Source organism: Scylla paramamosain, chromosome 4 (assembly GCF_035594125.1).
Source record: "Scylla paramamosain isolate STU-SP2022 chromosome 4, ASM3559412v1, whole genome shotgun sequence".
NCBI classification, from domain to species: Eukaryota; Metazoa; Arthropoda; class Malacostraca; order Decapoda; family Portunidae; genus Scylla; species Scylla paramamosain.
In genome coordinates this window covers 35,699,986-35,720,082 of record NC_087154.1, presented here as the reverse complement: position 1 = coordinate 35,720,082, position 20,097 = coordinate 35,699,986, and the positions used below count along the sequence as shown (strand labels likewise).

At 40.1% G+C, this 20,097-nt stretch overlaps 1 protein-coding gene and 1 long non-coding RNA gene across 12 annotated transcripts; one reads left to right on the top strand and one right to left on the bottom strand.

Annotated features, from left to right (window-relative positions):
* The first annotated feature begins 1,844 nt into the window (after positions 1 to 1,844).
* On the top strand, positions 1,845 to 18,521 carry LOC135100044 (GON-4-like protein). Of its 11 annotated transcripts, none has more exons than XM_064002906.1 (27): positions 1,845 to 1,999; positions 2,604 to 2,756; positions 4,066 to 4,255; positions 4,696 to 5,692; positions 6,029 to 6,222; positions 6,625 to 6,817; positions 7,332 to 7,473; positions 7,790 to 7,908; positions 8,045 to 8,219; positions 8,913 to 9,028; positions 9,341 to 9,455; positions 9,807 to 9,975; positions 10,260 to 10,525; positions 10,705 to 10,902; positions 11,137 to 11,264; positions 11,428 to 11,586; positions 11,978 to 12,179; positions 12,476 to 12,718; positions 13,061 to 14,452; positions 14,663 to 14,763; positions 14,880 to 15,105; positions 15,647 to 15,836; positions 16,022 to 16,167; positions 16,279 to 16,410; positions 16,671 to 16,849; positions 17,226 to 17,433; positions 17,751 to 18,521. In XM_064002906.1, exons 4-27 carry the CDS (start codon positions 4,797 to 4,799, stop codon positions 17,904 to 17,906), a joined length of 6,045 nt encoding a protein of 2,014 aa, XP_063858976.1. In that variant the 5' UTR covers positions 1,845 to 1,999; positions 2,604 to 2,756; positions 4,066 to 4,255; positions 4,696 to 4,796; the 3' UTR covers positions 17,907 to 18,521. The 11 variants fall into 11 exon arrangements, with proteins under 11 accessions (XP_063858976.1, XP_063858978.1, XP_063858979.1 ...); XM_064002907.1 differs by having other exon boundaries at positions 1,931 to 2,018; XM_064002908.1 differs by lacking the exon at positions 4,066 to 4,255.
* Positions 8,958 to 20,087, bottom strand: LOC135100048 (uncharacterized). Its single transcript, XR_010268494.1, has 3 exons — positions 19,403 to 20,087; positions 12,006 to 12,176; positions 8,958 to 9,096 (listed from the first exon to the last, which is right to left on the bottom strand). It is a non-coding gene; the product is annotated as an uncharacterized LOC135100048 (long non-coding RNA).
* Positions 20,088 to 20,097: the final 10 nt, after the last annotated feature.

Below are 20,097 nucleotides of genomic sequence, written 5' to 3'. Positions count from 1 at the left end.
GAGAGAGAGAGAGAGAGAGAGAGAGAGAGAGAGAGAGAGAGAGAGAGAGAGAGAGAGAGAGAGAGAGAGAGAGAGAGAGAGAAACACAGAAAATAAATATAATAAATAAATGAATAAATAAAAATAAACAGTATCTAAATAATAATCACAAAAATAACATTAAAAAATCAAATAAAACACCAAAAAACAAAAAAACAAAAAATCACCAAAAAACACCATAAAATAAAAATAAAAACTTTATCCACACCAAAACACTCCAAAAACACCCCCAAAAGCCTCCCAAACACACACACACACACACACACACACACACACACACACACACTCAACACAAATGCTTCCATGTTGCATGTGAGAGTCGCGGTGTACAGTCTGAGCTGGAAGGGAGTCATTGGGGTGTAGACAAGCAGCTCTCTTTTCGGGGGAACGTCCAAGTTTACGTCTCTCTTCCCCCGCCGCAGGAAAAATGGTCTAAGAATCTGTGGGGGTGTTAGGTTAGGTTAGGGTAGATTAGGGTGGGGTTTGGTTGGGTTACGTTAGGTCTGGAGAAACACCTTTGAGAACCCTGCTACCTGTATTTAAAAGGATGTAGTTGAAGTTACTGTGGTTTTCAAGGGTGTTTTTAAAGTTATTTAGGTGCTGTGAAGTGGCGGGGCACACTTGCCTCCTGTCGGGGAAAAATGTCAGGGAAAAACGAAGAAGGAAAAAAAAACAAAGAAGAGGGAGAGTGTGTGCGTGTGCGAGTGAGAGAGGAGGAGGAGGGATGAGGGGTGAGGGGTGAGGGAGGGGAGCTGGAGGAAGGGATCAGTAGGAAGGAAAAAGAACATGATGAGATGAGAGGGAAATGAGAAGAGATAATGAGAGAAAGGTTTTAAAAAGACAATGATAGAAGAAGAAAGGTGATTTTTTCTTACTCGTCTCTTTTATCTCTCTCTCTCTCTCTCTGATCACTGTACACTGCCTTCTCGATCACCACCATCACCATCATTACCACCATCACTAAAACTGCTCACCATCACCACAAAAATCATTATCATCACTCCTCACCATCAGCAGCACCACTTATCACCACCACCAAGACGAGTTTCATTAATTCCTTGTTGCCTCTTCCTGCCATCACCACCACCACCACCACTACACATCCATCACCCTCTTCGCCAAACAAATCAAACCCCAAACAAACTTCCCATGTCCTACTTATCCTGGAAGTTTTTTTTTTTTTTTTATCTTGTTCAATAAACAAGACTAAATTGAACTTGAGTAAATAAAAGAAAAAAAAAGGATGCAGATTAATCTTTACCTACTGAGGATCTGAAAGTTTGCCTATAGATTATGTTTTCTCGGAGGGGAGTTGTCTTTTCTAAACGTATTGGAAAGAGAAGGAGTGCGTGTTTGTATTGTATTGTTACTGTCGTTACTGTTAGATTAGGATACGTTACGTTAGGTGTTTGAAAGTTACTATTACCCGTATATTACTCTTCTTTTTTCTTTTGTTACTCTTCCTTCATCACTTTCTTCTCCTTCTACTATTGTTTCCCCTCCTCTTCCTCCTTCTACTACTGCTACTACTACTACTACTACTACTTCTACTACTACTACTACTACTACTACAACTTATGTTTCTAAATGATACTAAAGACGTTTTATCTTTATCAGTTTACTCTACTGCATCCCCACCAAGATTATTAACAGTTAAGTAAAACGCTTATTTTGCTTCCTTCGTTTCACTTTCGTCAGTCTGCTCTTACAGCTGCTCCTTCTTACAGCTGCTAATCCCATTAACATTTTTTTACCCCGACCATAACACCTATATTTCATGGGTGGATAATCCTAAGTAATCAGAAGACAGTTAAGTTGAGAGTGGGCCGAGACGCACCGTATCTTACTTTCCGAGAGTCCGAGATGCCCTTAGAGTCGAATTCAACCATAACAAAACTCCCGCCACAGTGAAGGAAGGAAGAAGAGGCCGAGTTTTCGAATCTTGCATCACCTATTCATGGTGAGTGGGAGCCAAAAAGGTAATCCAGTGGTGGCGGTATTACAGGAACAACACAAGTGGGTAAATATGGGTCAGTCTTCAGTGTGTTATAGGTGGAACATTATGGGTAAAGCAGCACTCTAGCTCAATATACTCTCTCTCTCTCTCTCTCTCTCTCTCTCTCTCTCTCTCTCTCTCTCTCTCTCTTGAATGTGCTACAGGCTTTGGGACTTTGTGGTGGGAAAGTGGGAATATGGTATAAAAGAGATGAGGATCCTCCCCACTCAAAAAAAAAAAAAAGCTTGCATCATTAACTAGTACTAGGTAAGAAGGATTAATTCTGGAAAACTGTATATATCAAGATGTCGAAGTGCATTCCAGTTCATTGTCCTGTGTTAGGAGTTGCTTATACTTAAGGCCTTTTATGGAGCACAGTAGCATTTTTTACTTGGCTAGCCCCCTAACCTAACCTAATGGAGGGTTATGCCCCCCCCTTGACCCCCCCCTGACCTAACCTAACTTAACCCACCTTGACATTATAACCTAGCTAGGAGGCAAGGTGGCATTTACACACTATTGCTTCTCCTAATGCCATGATCAGTGTACAGTGGTTTCCCAAATACAGAATTACGAAGAATTTGAGGTGGCAGGTAGTCTACAAAGTGCTTCCTTCTACCATAGTGAGGAACTTTGTTCTTCACTTCCGTCCACAGCCACTCAATATTGTTAGCATGCATGGCTCTGTTATTCGGATCCACAAAGATGACAGAGTGGACAGGTAGGTTTCAGTATCCTTCCTCTTGTAGATAATTGTACACTTTACAGCAATCAGATATAATAGTAGTGCCAAGGAGAATATGGTCTTTTATTAATGTAAGGAGCATCTTGTTGTGTCATTGCTGAAGAGGAAGCATGAAGCACTTTCAAGTATCCCAACACAGGCTGCCAAACACCTATTGACCTTCCACTAACTTTTTTATTTTTTCAAACATCCTCTCATCTACTTCTACGATTTTTCCATCACCTTCAGTTTGTCCATCCCTCTTGCAACACCACTCAGTCACTACCTCTAAAAAAATAATAATAAATAGCCTAGTCACAAATCCCATTGCCACTTATATTCAGTTCACTCTGAACAAAAACATATGGAAAGCATTTACTCATGTAAGCATTTACAAACACAGGAATGGTCACAATATCCACATGGTCATTATCAAATAAAGTGTTCTTAAATACACTTATTTGCCACAAACACTATTTTTTCTTGTTCTTTTGCACTTACAGTAAAATCCCTCTCATCCGGCATTCGAGTATCCGGCACATTTTTCCCCAAGCCTTAAAATCAATAAAAAATCAATGTGTACTCATAAAATCGATTAAAATTCCCGCGTGAGGCATACTTTGTCCCCTCGCCACCAGAGTGCACTGCTTCGCACCATCCGCGGCCCACTGCACTGTGTTTACTCAGTGACTCAGTCCCGCGTGTGCACTGTTTATCGCCTGACGCCTTCATCATGCCTAAAGTTGTAGAAAAGAGGAAGCGTGTTGTGCTTACACTTAAGCAGCTGATCAGATCAGCTGCTGATTAAGATCAGATGATTTTTGTTATGGTAAGATGCGTGAGTGTAGGGTGGTGATTGTGGACATAATTTCACTTCTATTCAAGTATCCGGCAATATTCAAGTATCCGGCATGTTGGCGGTACCGTTGATGCCGGATAAGAGGGATTTTACTGTATTTATTTGACATCACCAGAGCTTCTCGTTTAAGTCCAACACAGCCACTTGCCCACACTTCCCAGTCCTTTTCATCCAAGGCAAGCTTGTGACAGACACACAAGTCAAACAGATCTCTTGTTTTGCCACAGTAACATAGGCAAAAGTCAACAAGTATGTCATAACAATCTGCACACCTGAGGCATGACATCAAGTAAATTAATGTGGTGCCAGGGCCAGTCAGGTGGTGTGATACAACCTCTAGTGCACAGGTCAGCCTGTTTTGTCTTTTAACTGGCAGCTCTTAAGTGGTGTGATACCACGTCATGCCTCCAGTGCGCAGATCCATACATTTTGTGTTGTGATTTGCAGATCTGTTGTCCAACATACGAACACACGCCTTTACAAGAGCTTCATCTGCATGGACTTAGAATTTATGAGGCACCCACCAGATTTTTAAAGTGATGCTGTGGACACACTAAAGCCAACCCTCAAATAAAACCACCACAAACATGAATGTTTTGCTGCTTTGCTATTGATGCTGTTGATAAGATTATCCAAGGTTTGTTCCTAGAAAGAAGGGCCTCTTAGCCACCACTTAGTATTATATTTGTTCAGTGAGTGTCCACATGAATTAAACTATAGAACACTTACTGCAGCCACACTTAATGAATGTGATTTGCTAGGAGGACACAGTTGGCTGGCAAGTGGATGAAAGGCAAGAAAGAAAATGCTGTTTTCTAATGCTACTTACAGGTAGAGGGTAACTATCTGTCTGTATGCAGCATGGCCATCCCATTAGATCATGTGTGTTCATTCTTGCCTCTCATCACTTAGACACCTGCATGCAAGTGTCCTGCAGCTTTGTGCATGTGGATCAACCAGATAATGCAGTTAGTACACTCCAGCATGTGATGAACTGCAAGAAAGACAGATTTATCTATTCAGAAATTTACTAGACATTTTAATATTATTTATATAGGTATTTGGTACTTGTTACAGGATAGAGGCAGTATGGTAGCCCAATTGAATGAGTGACCCAGCTGCTGCACAAACATGTCACAGACCACAGAGAGGGGAGTGGGCAACTTAGAAGACAAGAAATGGATTTAGGAAAGACCAAGAAACAACTCACCACATCACTAGAACAACAGCAACACCAGATACCATATGCAGATGGATGCAACTTTGGAGAAGAGCAGAATGTATTACAAGATGGAGCCTCAATCCCTTCCTCAAAAACTAGCATTGAAGAGACTGAAACACACAAGGACCAGGATGGAACTCACTCTAATACTGAAAGTGAAAGAAGAATGGAAGAGACTGGAGAGGAAGAGAAGAGTAAAAAGAATAAAAAGATGGAGTTCCCTGACATGAGTGAACCTGGACTTTCAGAGGAAAATGAAGATGAAGATGAGGATTATGGTGAAGGTGAAGAAGATGAGGAGTTAGAGGAGGAGGAAGAGGTGGAGGAGGAGGAAGAAGAAGATGAGTTAGAAGAAGAGGAAGAGGAAGAAGAAGAGGAGGAGGATGAAGGGGAAGAAGAGGAAGAAGAAGACGAAGAAGAAGAAGAGGAAGAAGAAGAAGAAGACATTGAAGGAGAGGAAATAGATGTAGAGAATCTTGAAAATGCAGAAAGAATGGAAGAAGTAATTACAGAAAAAAAAATTAACAGAACTGACAATGAAGTAAACCTTGGAAACATTAAGGAAGTAGAAAAGAAGAAAGAAGAAATAGTTTCATTTGACAAAAAAAGAAAGAAAGAGGAAGAGCTCATAACAGATGAAGAAGGGATCTCTAAAAGAAAGAAAGGAAAAGTTGAACAGCAAAAAGAAATGGATAAGGAAGAGGAGGAGGAAGAAGAGGAAGAGGAAGCAATCATTTCAACCCCAGCACAAAGGAAAGAGGTGGAGACAACAGAGACAGAGACAGAAGACTCAGAGGTGGAGGACTTCCCAACAGAGGGTCTGCTGCAGGAACTTCATTTTCTCAATGCCAGGTAGGTTTCTCAGTGAGAAAAAGAAAACACACACACACACACACACACACACACACACACACACACACACACACACACACACACACACACACACACACACACACACACACACACACACACACACAGGAAAAGTTTCCTATGATATTTTAAACATGATACATACAAAATTCTGTATTAGAATGAATATTACTCATAGCAAAGGAAAGTTTGCTCAAAATGATTTGAAAAGGCTTTGTGTGTACTTTAAACATAAGTTATGGAACAGAGAATGGGTGATAAAAAATGCTTGTCTTGGGGAAGTACTTGATAATGACTTTAAAACTGATACTGTTGCAGCTGTGAGAGACGGCACCTGCAGAAGGGTGCTCTCTCTCAGGTACACAAGACTCCAAAAAAACAGAAGAAGCTTGATTTTGGCACTCCATCAGAGGACTCAAAGGTGAGGGAAGAGAACCGAAGTGGCAGCAGCAGTGCTAAGAGGAAACGGGCCAGAAAGAGTACCACCCCTTCACCTCACAAAATTCATCCAGGTGAAAATGCAGTTTCTTTTACTTTTTGGAGTGAAACTAAATTTGTTCATTGTGCTTTTCTTACTTGTTCCCTTTACATATATGGGAGGATAATAGTCTTAGCCAAGCATATGTAGGTGAGATAACTTAAGAGTATGCATGCAAGACACAAATCACTAGCTTGGAAGATATGCAAGGATTGAGTGGATCAAAGAATGATGCACAGCCAGTAATATGCATTAGGTGCTTATCAGATATTGTTGAATGAAATTTGTAGGAGTATTCCAGAGAGAGAGGATAGGATAGTGAATGTGACTTTTGGAATATTAACTGGGTCTTCTTATATCTTGAAATCCTCGATTCCCTGATGACAAAGCTTTATGCCATGGTTGTATTAACCGATATTCTTTTCCTTCTAAACAGGCCAAAGCCCAAAGATGAAGTCAAACAAAATTAGTCCAGTGGTGAAGGGAGAGGATGAGGAATATCAAAATTACAATGAGTGTTATACCTCAGAGGACGAAGAGGATGATGAGGGTGCCTTAACTATTGTGGCACATGACGAGTCACCCAAGAAGAGGAAAGGAACATCCCCTCCGAAGTCAAAGAAGAAAATGTATGCTTAAATCAGTGTTTCAGGCACATATTTGAGAGGGAGGGAAACTGTTTAGGGGATAGAGCCTTCATTGGAGAGTATTGCATTGCCTAGAATTTAAAGGAAAGCATGTGTGTATTTTTTCAGGTTAAAGGATAACGTTGTTACATGCATATTGTGATCCTTGTTCTCCCTTAAAGTTAGTTACGATATTAGATATTAGTTAGATATAATTATTGTTGTTAAGTCTATTTCATTCCTTAAGAGCATGCCTTATCCTTCCATTATTGGCATCAAAACACGAAAATGTTAGTTGGTAGGAGACAAAGGCAATAATGGGAGTACGAAATTAAATTTATCGTTTCAGCAAAGTGTGGAGAAATCAGAAATATACCAGAGATGGTGAATGTGCAAGTTGTAGGCAGATAATGTGTGTATTAATTTTTTGATGTCTTACTGCCAATCATGGAAAATAAATCATTATGTTTGTGTGTGTGTGTGAGTGTGCAGTTTTTGATGAGCCCTTATTTTACAGGCGTGGGGAGGAAGGCAGTGAAGCTGCTGGGGAAGTGCCTCAAGAGGTCATTGAGTTGATTCAGTCTGGTATTGATGAGATGCTGGAGGAGAAGGCTGAGCGAACACACCTCACAGCCATCCATGTCAAGAACATTATCAAGGTCAGCTTAGATCTTACTTTAATACAACCTTTACTGTTCAACTTGCTTATCATTGCCACAGTCTCTGATGTTGATATTACAAGGCATCACCTAACTGAATAATGTATGGCTGATTATACCAGTTATGTTTCTTCCAACTAATCTCTTGTTTCTCAAAGTTGGGATACTCTTGCTCTTTCCCTAGTCAGTGTGAGATGATGATATGGGTTATGATGGAGATGCTAAGAAAGGAACATAGTGGTGGTGATGACAAAACTGTAGTACTTGTAGCATGTCTGTTGGATGTTTTCTGAGTCACTTAATTTTTATTCCTTAGAATGTGATGACTGATGAGAATGTGTTGGCAATGGTCCGCAACACTGTCCTTGGCATTCCTGTTGGTGGTTCTGCTGGGTCTGCAGTATATGAACCCACCCTGACCCGTGCCAAAACAAAGTGAGTTATAACAATAAATACATCTTCATTATTCTGGTTTCATTATTTTTCTCTTTCTTCTCCATTCTCATTCTGTGATGTTCTTTGCCACCTCTGCATAAGATCAGTTGATATGAACTTCTTTCCTCTGTAACAGGGAGCTGATGGAGCAGCAAGCAGCAGGAAGGGGCCAGAGCAACATCTGGGCTGGGCTGTCCAACCATTCACCTGTTGCCACCTCCACCTTCACCCCAGAGACACAGGCACTTGTTTCTGTTGATTTCCCTGATGAGGATGAAGATGAAGAATACAAGCCAGAAGCAGATGACCAGGTGAGCTCCTCCACATGACCTGCAGTGCAACTCAGGTTACTTGCTACAGCTCTTCCTTGTATGTACAGTTAGGCAAAAGTTGTGTCATGAATTTTGGTTAAAACATCTGGTAAAGGGCTAACCTTATGTTGCTGTCTGTCATATGTCATAGGAATGGTTACTAGCACTGCCATTGGGGCTTCTATACTTGCTCCACCTCATAATTATGTTAATAGTTTGTATCATCATGAGTGTGGTGCTGTCAGATACATTCACTGTCTTCCAAACAACTCGTCTTTTTCATGTTATATCTGAAGCACACATGATGTTCATTGTAGTTGCTGAATTGTAGGACTTTCACATATGATACACAGCACTAGGAATATCTAGATCATTAAATATGAAATCTCAACACAGTAAATCTTTTTGAACCTTTGAAATATCCTTGCTTTGATTTAGCCATTATCATATCTGCAGCAGATGTGAAGCTTTAAGGCCTTATCTGAACAGTAGCTTCAGGGATTTAGGCTTGCCAATCACCAGCATGCAACTGCTTTTGAGTTTTTCATGTCGTTTCATATTCGGACAAAACCTTAACGTGACTTTTTGTCTTTGACTGTATATGGTAGCTCTTTCAGATCTTCATCCTTCACACTAGGTAACCTTGATTTTCTCTCTCAGACAGCTATTCTAATTTTTTTTTATTTTTTTTAGCTACATAGTGATGAAGAGAGCCTAGTGTCAGCTGGCTCTCCATCCACACCATCCAATATACAATCTGCCTCCACTCCAGGCTCCCACCATAGCCTCAACACCCCATGCTCTTCAAGGTAGGTCCATCTGTCAGGAACTGCCTGGTGTAGATCTGCTGATCTTATGTAGTCCATGTGCACATTCCCTAGGAGAAAGAATGATGGAATGCATGAATCACTTGAAATGATAACAAAATAGGATAAATAGTTAAATGTATAAATAAAAGGATGATAACGATAGTAATGAGCACTTTACGAGAAATAATTTTGAATATTCTATGTCTTCTGTGCCCTTACCACCATTATTGCACTATTTAAATAGTAAATTGAAGTATTTTAAAAGATCTATATGTTATTTGTGACTAAACTGAAGAATCACTGTTGATGCAGGAGTGTGGATGTGGGCACACCATCCAGCCAGGTGCCAGTGTTGTTCAAGACACCCAGTTTTCAGAAGAAGAGTGTCCAACGTGTGCTGTCTTTCGACAAGGTGCCAAAGCAAGAGGTACAGTCAGTGTTATTTATAGTTCAGAAATGCCATTATGGAACTACACATTATTTGCAATACAAGATGATAGCCATGATTTTAATTGACATCTCTTTCATATATTAATACATATTTTATTGTGATTTTAGCACCATGAAAACTATGTATATATATATATATATATATATATATATATATATATATATATATATATATATATATATATATATATATATATATATATATATATATATATTTATTTATTTATTTATTTATTTATTCCTTTTTGAGTTTGCTTTACTACTCTTAGCTTGTGTTCATTGGTGTTATTTGTGACTGAGAAAAGTTTAGTAGTAAGAATCTTGCCAGCAGGAGGTGGTGAGTCAGCGCACTCGGTCCAAGCTGCCCTTGACAGAGACACCACTGGAGTGCCTGGAGATGGCCTTCAGACCACCAGATGTGACCACTGACATGTATGAAACAGAGGTGGACAATGAAGAATGGAAGGAGTTCCTCATTGACTTCATTCATCCATTAAGTATGATGCTTCTCATTCTTTGTTCTTTGTGATAACTTTTTTTTATTGATATACTCTTATGTAAGCTCCATTTTGTCACAGGAACAGTTTCAGTTTCTTGAGGAAGTGTTCATAGGGGAGTCATTTGTTGCCTAGTGAATGCTGAATACATCCATGATAATGTTTAGGATATTGTGTTAATATGTTTGATAAATGACCTTATATTCAAATTTGATATGTATTTCTCTATTGTTTGCTATCAGTTAGTCCATTGCTAGTCATTCATGTGTGGGGATCTCCTGCAGAGAGCACTGAGGTTGGTGAAGATGAAGAGGCAGATCCTGAGTACAACATTCTGGAGGATAAGGAGGATGCACTGGATTTGAGGGAAGAGATGCGAGGAGACCGAGCTGTTCAGATCTCTAAGAAGGAGATCCAGCAACTGATGACAGAGTTGTTGGACACTTTGGATGGGGATGAGAGGTCTGAGCCAATAAGAGCCCACCTTTCTCAACATATAGTTGCACGAGAGGTGAAAAAGTCATCATTTAAGGTTTCTCAGCCTAACCAGGTAGGTTATCATCATCACCACAATCATCATCATCATTAAGAATTTATAGTTTAGATGCTGAGCTTGCCATCGTAATTCTTTAATTTTTATGTATGGATTTGCATATTTATTTTTACTCATTCATTCATCTCTGTTTATTTAATTTTGTAACTAATCTTGTATGTGCTGTGTATGGTTAGCAGCAGGAAGATGGATCAGCACAAGGATCTATCTGGGTGGAAGTTATGACGGCCAAATTCACACCAACTCAGCTAGAAGTTTTGCAGTGCCAGATGATACAACATGTTCAGTTGCTGACCACCTCAGTGCTCATGGCCCACGGCAGCCACCAGTTCCCTGAACTGAAAGAGGTTGCTGATGCCAGTGTAAAGAATCTGGTATGATTTCTTTAACATTTTATTATAAATGTGTTTTATCAAAATCCGAATCTTGGAGTTGGGCAGTGTCAAATTACTGTTTACCATTTACTATTTTCTCCAGATTTAATACAGCGAGTTTTTAAAAAACTCGACTTAAGCAGTAGCTTAGCAACGTACTAAGCTGAAGGACTTACTATATACAAAAATTACTTTTGTATATAATATCCAATAATGATTTTTCTTCATTTTCAGGAAGAAATGAAAATTACTTCAGAATCCTGTAGTTTCCAGAATACTTTTTTCAATCCAGTCAATCTCTCAGCTGCCCTGGATGTGGTGTCCTCCCTCAAAGACATGAGTTCTTGTGCAAAAGATGAGTCGTAAGTTATCACAATGCTTTTATAAACAAATTGAGCAAATTAAATTAACTTACAAGAGGTTTTATTACATACTTAATTATGTCATAAAGATGTAGTTACAAATAAATGTAAATACCGTAGTACTAAACCAAAAGAACATTTAAAAGGAAATAATCTCTCACAGGAGCAGCAGCAGCAATACCTCAGAGATTCCACCTGATATTGTGGATTTGGTGTTAAACTCTACTGCCTTTCCTTACCCTCACCTGCTGCCAACACGCATGTTCCAGCTGCCAACCATGCGGGGCTTCAACAAGGTGGTCTTTTTACCCTCAGAAGACATGTAAGATATCTGGCCCTTTGTATAGACGTAACTGTAGCCACTATGCTTAGTTCATTATTCAGGCAAGGCATCCACAGGTCTAACTAATTGATTTTTTTATCATTCAGTTCTTTGTTTGCTATTGTTAACTAAAGCATTATCTTTCCATATTTCTTTACTTCAGAATTTTCTTGCATTTTAAGATTGCTTACTGTTGTGATGCAGGTGTCTGATAAAGAACATCACATGTTGCCAGTAGTACTTCTGACTGAGAACAGTGGTGGTTGTTTCATATCTCAAATCTTTAATGACCAGTGCCTGCTTACCAGTAATTTTTTGTTTAAGTTAACATATTGTAAACATTACAGATTAATGGAAACTTATAAATTGTGGTATTATGTATTTGGTGCAGATTGATGGCTTTGGGTCTAGAGCGTTACCTGAATCCTAAGTATCATGCTGAGAAGTGCAGGAGACCTCAGCACCGTATCCTGATGGAGGCACTGACCGAGATCACCTCAAGCATTCTAGTGGCCAAGACAGCCCGCCAGGCTGCTAACAGAGTCAAGAACATCAGAAGCCGTGGTCGGGACACTCCCAACAACCCTGTCCTTGTAAGAAAGAGAAAGAGATGTTTAGCATTAATTTTCTTTGCATGTTTATCTTTGATTGTGTGAGCTTGTTTATATCATGTGTATATATTCAGGAATTTCTGAAATAAGCATACACATACATTACAACTTCAATAATTTTAAATGTTTTCATAAAGATGATACTGATGATAATGCTCTTTTATTGTCAGTGCAAGTTCATCAATTCATTAATATTTTCTTTGTAATGGGATCAGTATCTTAGTAAATTATAAAGTGGTTTGCTTTTATTGTAGTATTAACACTCTTCACCATTACAGCAATACTTAGAAACAGGCATGATGGAGATACCCTCTGCCATGCCTGACCCTCTGTTGCCGTTTTTCCCGTGCCCTGTACATGCCATGCCAGAAGCCAGCTTACGGAATCCCTTTAAGGCTGTGGTGAAGAAACAGCAGTTTGCCCTCAGAAAGCAACAGAAGGCAAACTACAAAGCAGCCCTGCACTGTGATCTAAGAGCCTTAGAGGCCAAGTTTAAAGGGGTTGGAGGAATAAAGCATCAGGTGAATGTTATTTCACTTGCAATGTAAAATTCTATTTCAGGAATCCTTTGCCTTCTGTTGCTACTGCGATCCACAATTTTTCTTTATTTGTGGTAGCATGAATCAAAAGTTATCATTTGTTTTAACATGTTAATTGATAATTTTTGTTTTTTAACATAAAAATGCATTATGTTTTCCACAATTTGAATAAAGATCTCTCCTTTGTTTAAAAAAATATGTTTTAGATTCTAAAAAGAAATGATGACCACAGTTCGGAGAAATAAGACCATAATATCTTTTACAACATAATCAAGAGGCATTACCATTCTTAGTCTCATAATGTACTTGTTTCAATACTTTCAGATCCACAACATTGTCATCATACATCCACCAGAAGGCAGTTCAATTATACCCTTAACTTCCTGTGTTAGCAACATTCCACCACCTTTGAACCTTCCTGATATAAAGATATCAGAGTCATCAACTCAGTCCCAGGAAAACTGTATTGAAGCAGAAACTGACAAGTCATGTACCATAAGTAAAGTGTCAGAGAATAAGCAGTGTTCTCAAAGCATTGAGAGCACTAGTGATGAGAAACTAGACAGTAATCACAGCAGCCTTGTAGATGATGTGCACATAGTGTGTGGTGGGGAGCTGACCTCTGTGGTGTCCCCACAAGGAGAGAGGGACACATTCTCAGATAGCCTGTCTGTGACCCAAACACAAGACAGTGGTAAGAACTTAGAGGATAATTCCACAGCTCATCCTCAGTCACAAAGCACAGAAAATGAAAGTCTTGAGTTATCAGGGCCTGAGTGTGATAGCAGTAGGAGGACATTAGAGTCAGGAAATAACACAGTGGAAAAACTTAGAGAAATAATTCCCCATATGGAGGAGGAGGTTATTTTGGATGATGAAAGACAATCCAGTGACAGTCACAGAGATACAAATGATGAAGCCTCAGAAATTAATATTCAGGCAGACTCTGTTGTAAAAGAGAGTATCATAAACAGTGAAAGTATCTCTGAATCTCTGAAAGTCTATAGTAAGAATGATGAAAGTCCCAGTTCAGAAAATATGCCATTGTTACAGTGCTCACCAGACCGGGCTTCACTGTGTGATAGTGCCGCTCCAAGCACCCCAGAAAAGTTGAGTCCAAGAACAGCAAGTTTTCCAAGTCAGCACTTGTACCTGTGCACACCTTTTTCCACTCCACAGAAACCTGAGGATGAGTGTAGCAGCCCAGTGTCTCTCTCCGCATCCACCCTGTGCACACCTATACTCACAGCACCTGCCCTAACCAACTCTCCAGAAAAGGCACTGCAAGAACTCAGACAAAGAAATTTAACTGCTGAGCTGGAAACATATGAGGAGTTACATGGAGTAGCAGGCAGACCAATCAAGAGTGTGTTGCACAGCAAGGATCAGAGTGTACAGCAAGTGGGAGCTAAAGGAAAGGCCACCATGCCCGTAAGAACGGTGACGCAAAGCCCTATTACTGCCCTGGCCACATCAGTACATGAGGGCTCTGTGTTATCTAAGGAAAGACAAGGAAGATCAGTTCACTTAATCAATGTCACATCACACAAGCCAGAAACTAGTCTTCGCAAGATTTCCCCAGCAAAGACATTCAAATCCCCCTTGAAGACCTCTCCTCTGAAGCAAGTGTCCCCCATCTTACGCAAGTATCACAAATATTCTCCCAAGAGGAACATCAGATCTAGAAAACTATTACCAATCTTGCCAAAATTTACAGTAAGTAAAAGTAGATTTTAATATTGTAAGTATTGTAAAGTAAATGGTTGAAAGAATACTGTCATTGTATTTTCTGTGCATAATGAAAGGCAAAAAAAAAGGATGGAACAAGGGAAGTGGAAAACCTCCTCCTTTATAATTTTAGTTCCTGCAAAGAGACAAGATGTGACAGCTTGCCTATAACTTTCCTCTTTCCCTCACTATTGACAGGCTGTATGCCACAGACTTACACCTAAACCCCAGAAGGCACCACCTACGGATGCATCAGAGAATGCAAGTGCCCAGGGGAAGGTGTCTCAGCACTCTTCGCGGTGAGTGTTGTGTATGTCTTCATAAAATGTACATGTGTGGAAGAGCATGGATTTAGGAGTCTGCATTGTGAAAGGTAGTTTAACAAGCATATGTTTTCTACAAATTTGGTAAGCAGGTGTGAGAGTGTGCTGCACAGGTCCAAGCAGCACCAGGGAGAGAATGGTGACCTACTTCCTCTTGAGGACCAGCTGGGAGGGGAAGGTGTCAGCACATCCCCTCGGTCCCGTCCAGGACAACATCGCCTGGAGGAGGACTTTGAGGAGGATGCTCTGGAGGAGGAGGAAGAAGAAGACGAGGATGAGGAGGAGGAAGATGAAGATGATGATTTAGCAGCAGAACAAGTGAGATGTTCTCTTTTGTTGTATTGTTTATCTCTTCACTTAAATGCAGGACCACCTTGATAGGAAATATTGTGGTAGATTTGTGCAAGACATGTAATAGAACTCCAACATCATCATGTAACAAATATAACTATAATAACCAGTGATAGCAGTTAATAGAAAATATCTACCTTGCAAAGAAAGGCACATGCTTTTCTTTCTTACAAAGATGTAGAAAGTCACAAGAGTATTTTTGCTTTGATTACCACACCAATGTTTTGCATATCATACATTACTTGTTAGTTAATACTCATAGAAATTATTGAATCTTGGGAGTTTATATTTTTGGTCCACTCCAGGGCTTATGCTGTATGGAGGCAAACCCTGTAATATTCATTGTAACAGTATTTATTAAGCTCATAAAATTATTTGATTTTGCATACTTAGCTTTGTTTGGATAATTATGAATAAAATAAAGTGGCTTTCAGGGTACAAATGTTGAATTTACCAAAATTTTGCACCACAAAAGTTTGTTCCAATAACACACTAATAAATTTACTAGCAACGAGAGGAGCACTTGGCAGCCCTCCTGAAGGCCTCCTCCACCATCACCCTGAGGCGGAGCGGTGGTGGAGGCGATGGAGGGGTCGGGGAGCATGGTGTAGAGCGGAAACTTACCAAACAGCAGCGGAGGCTTCAGGCGCGCATCTCTGCCTTGTCATCTGTCCCTGATCCAGCAGCCCAGGATAAGTGTGAGTGTGGTCATCATTGTCTTTTTTGCTACTCAAAATTTATCACTTGGTTGTGGGAATGTTTTGTTTTTAAAAATGTGATTTTGTGATATGTATTATTTTACCATACAAGTTGTTTTTCTATTTTATTTTTCCTAGAGATGATGCTTTAGAAAAGTTCTTAAATTGTCTTGTGTTGGTGACAGTCATGGCACAGAGTTACCTGATGCGAGTAAGAGAGGCACTGGTGGCCCAGGATCCAGCTTGCTTCAAGAGGTTCTTATTTATCCTCAATGATTTCACTGAGAACCCAGACAGGAGCCCCATCCAACTGTATAACCAGCTGTATGAAGTAAGTCTTGGATTGCATGCTGTAATGTATTCTGTGGATATTTGAAGCTACTATGCTATTTTGGCTGTTTTTGATTAAAAAGAGTACAGTCATATCTTTGTCTCTTTCTAGGTTTTGTCTGATTTTCCACATTTACTGGAAGAGTTTGTGGCATTTCTGTTACCCCAGCAAGCCATTGCACTTGGGAAGTATGCACAGTACTGTGCCATCCACCGAATGAGAGACTTCCTGGAAAAGTTAGAGGTAAGACAGGGAGAAAGACAGAGCACTTAACAAATTATTATCACACAAACTTCCTGCATATTGCATCCATCTTTCAGGCTTCTGCCTTTCATTTCTTTTGCATCATCTTATGAGTGCCCCAGTTAGGAAATCTTAATCAGAAGTTATCTTGGCTGCACTGTGTAGTGCATTAGCAACAATACTAGATCACAAATGTGCCATAATAGTTTGTCAAAATCAATTTCACAATAAACAATTGAGCATTGCCTGTGGCTTTTCAGCTACAGTTTGGCAAGCAGCCTCAGTACATCCAGAAGATCATCCGCCTACTGCAGAGCTTCCAGGGGCGTCCCAGTCTGGACCTGGCAGAGGTGAAAACTGCCATCACTCCACTACTACGCTATCCCCACCTAGTGGAGTCTTTCACCCAGTGCTTCCCCTCTCAGCCTCCACCACCTAGGTCTGGCAACACCTCATGATTTACATGTTGATATTGGTGGATTTGTTCAGGAAATTGCTTAACTTAGTTCATAGAAGCTTTCTATGTAATAACTTACCACAATGTTCCATTTACCTCATTTCATCAGTTTTATTTTTTACTGGAGGATTGCTGTTTCTGGCTCCTTCAATATTCTACTTCACTCAGATTTTTTTATCTCTAGTGGTGTATGATGGCTGTGCAGTAAGGCATCAAGATGTGTTTATCCAAGCATATTTTCCTTGCTGTTCACCAACACCAGTGCACAGAATTTACCCCTTTTCCATCTTCATGTTCAGATAACCCTATGAAGGGATTAGCTAAAGCCTATTCTTTATTTCTTATTCTCTCCTACTAGTTTACAGAGTGACTTTGAGGACCTAAAGCTGGAACGCTCTGGCTCTGTAGACAGCATGGAGGATTTGGTGCTCCCAGATGATGATACCAGCTCCTCTCCCAGTCAGTGTGCATGTCCTTGTCACTCCAATGCCCCCTCCACTCATCCCACCCAACCAACAGCCCAGCCTCATACCCGGACTGACCACTGTCACTCTTGTGCTCTCAGAGTAGGTCATCATCTTTCACTTCAGTTATGCTTGTTACAATTCAATAATCATGTAATTGCAAACCTGCTTGAAGTTGTTATAGGAGAAGTTTACCATTAAATTACTGTATGCTAAGATATTCAGCTCTCTCTCTCTCTCTCTCTCTCTCTCTCTCTCTCTCTCTCTCTGTCTCTGTCTCTGTCTCTCTCTCTCTCTCTCTCTCTCTCTCTCTCTCTCTCTCTCTCTCTCTCTCTCTCTCTCTCTCTCTCTCTCTCTCTCTCTCTCTCTCTCTCTCTCTCTCTCTCTCTCTCTCTCTCTCTCTCTCTCTCTCTCTCTAGTTCTCAGAAGGAAGAGTGTACCTGCAGTGTGGTAAGACATTACGACCTGCAAGAGTCACCTATACAGACAGCCAGAGAGGAGTGAAGGTGACACCTTTCGGGGAGTCCAACACTGAAGCCCAGGGTGAAGCAGCCAAGGAATCCACTGGGTCTTGAATTCTGGAAGTACCCTAAACCAGGTAGTTTTTCCAGTCATGAAGAGATGAAGACTGCTCTTGCTGCAGAATAAATGTATTTTAAGAAGGAGAAACTTGTGAACTTTCATGATCAATAGACAAGCTCATAAAAGATGCAGACATTTGGCAGATATACAAAACAAAAACAAGGCACACATCAGAAATCTACAGGGTCAGTTCAGTACTTCATGTATGTTGAGCAGCACATGAAAGATATTCCCATATTTTTATACTGAAATATATTACAGTTTTAGTGGATAAAAATATGCGTAACTTATTGTCAGTGTTTGGACTCCTCAAAACGATGATGCTGGACAGTGTAGAATTTATCTCTTAATTAGGGCTGTAATTTATTATAAAATTTTCTTTTAACGAAAGTATGGTATAGCAAGATGTAGTTTTCCATTACATATTTAAAGATGATCATGCTGCAATGAAAGTTGCCCATAGCTTGTTTTATTAGCTTTCCACACCCCAGCCATGTGTCATGTCTGGTGGGGGGAGGCTTCAAGGCCATGCAGGTGAATGCCTGCTGCCAAATCTTGTGTTGAAAGATGATGGTGTATGAATTAAGAAAGCAAATATTTTCTTTATATTTACAGTGTATTAATACTTCCTCATTAATCATAAGATTTATCAGTATCCATACCGATCTTAAGTTTTCTACCATGTGTAAATTATGGCCAATACTTGTCATTTCACCAGCAATGAAAACATGTTTCAACTATTTTCTTTGCACCTGATAGTAATGATCTTCCTATGTTGGCATTTCCCATTTTCATATAGGGTCTCATTGTATCCTATTTACATATGGGGGTCTTGTATCATTAGTGATGATATTGGGTATGAAATTCAAATGTTACATGCATGCAGAGATCAAGCCAGGGGAATCCTGTACCTATTACAAAGTAATGTAAGGAGTCCGCTAAAGACAGGTCTGCCTGCATGTGGCAGCTTCCCTGTTTTTTTTTTTTTTTTCTTTTTTCTTTTCTTTTTTGGGGGGGTGGGAAGGAGGAATGGAAAAGTTTACCTTGCTTAATTACTCGATTTTATGACCATTTATCGTTTATACAGGCAAGCATGCACATACGAATATGATTAGAAAATCAGGGAGAGTCAATCGCTAAAATGCAACCTTTGTAACTATTATTAAGGCATGATGATGCAGTTTTACACTAAACAAGACGCATACACCAGACATGTATCATACTACACCCTCTTCTTAGTTCAGGAAACACGACAGCTTCCTGTATTTGACACACACACGTGAGATGGTGAATGAAGTGATTGTTAGGATTACAAATAGTTTTCCTTGCACGGATTTTTTTTTTTTTTTTTATACCAGCGCCACTCTGCGTCAGAATAGGATCACTGCAATACTATGCGCAGAATGTCAGGGTATGACACAAGACAAAAGTGTTAAACACTCGATATGTATCACTACTATTTAGAATGCCACCTGCCCGGGATGCTTACAGATTTAGATGGTGTTTATCATCTGGGAAGATATCCGGGAGTGTTGAGGTCCCCCGATTTTTTGCATCCCGCACGGTGTGTGAAGGGCAGGAAGTCTGCTTTTTCCTCTCTCCCCCAGAAAGTAAAGTTGTTAAAGGAGCTGTGAACATCTGCGTATGTTGGATCCGCTGGTGACGTGTTTCGGAGGACTGTTGGAAGTAAACAAATAGTTCTTGACCGCAAATATTTGAGTCTGCTTCCCAAGCTGACACCAACTCTTATACACTCGGGCACGGCTCGTGAGCGAGGCAACATTGGCACAGCCATGTGCGTGTACGGCTAGTACGTACTACGAGAGAGAGAGAGAGAGAGAGAGAGAGAGAGAGAGAGAGATCCCAATGGCCGAACTAAAGTATATATTCTGAGCCTATAAAATAAAGGCTTTCAAAAGCAAACGCAATAAGAATTACGCAATCTAAAATAAACGCAGTCACGGGCTGGCAGAGCGTTGGGTCATTGCCTTACCGGAAACTTTGCTGATATTGATTATTTGATTCATTGTTTACTCTTAAAATTATCGCATCATGGCCAATTCATAAGTGACAGTGAGGGAGGCAAATATGTGCTGGGATCAGGCTCCAGGAACCAGCGCGGTGCTGCGATAAGCGGAAAACACTTGGGATGAATTCAGACTTCATGATAGAAATCGTGCGCCT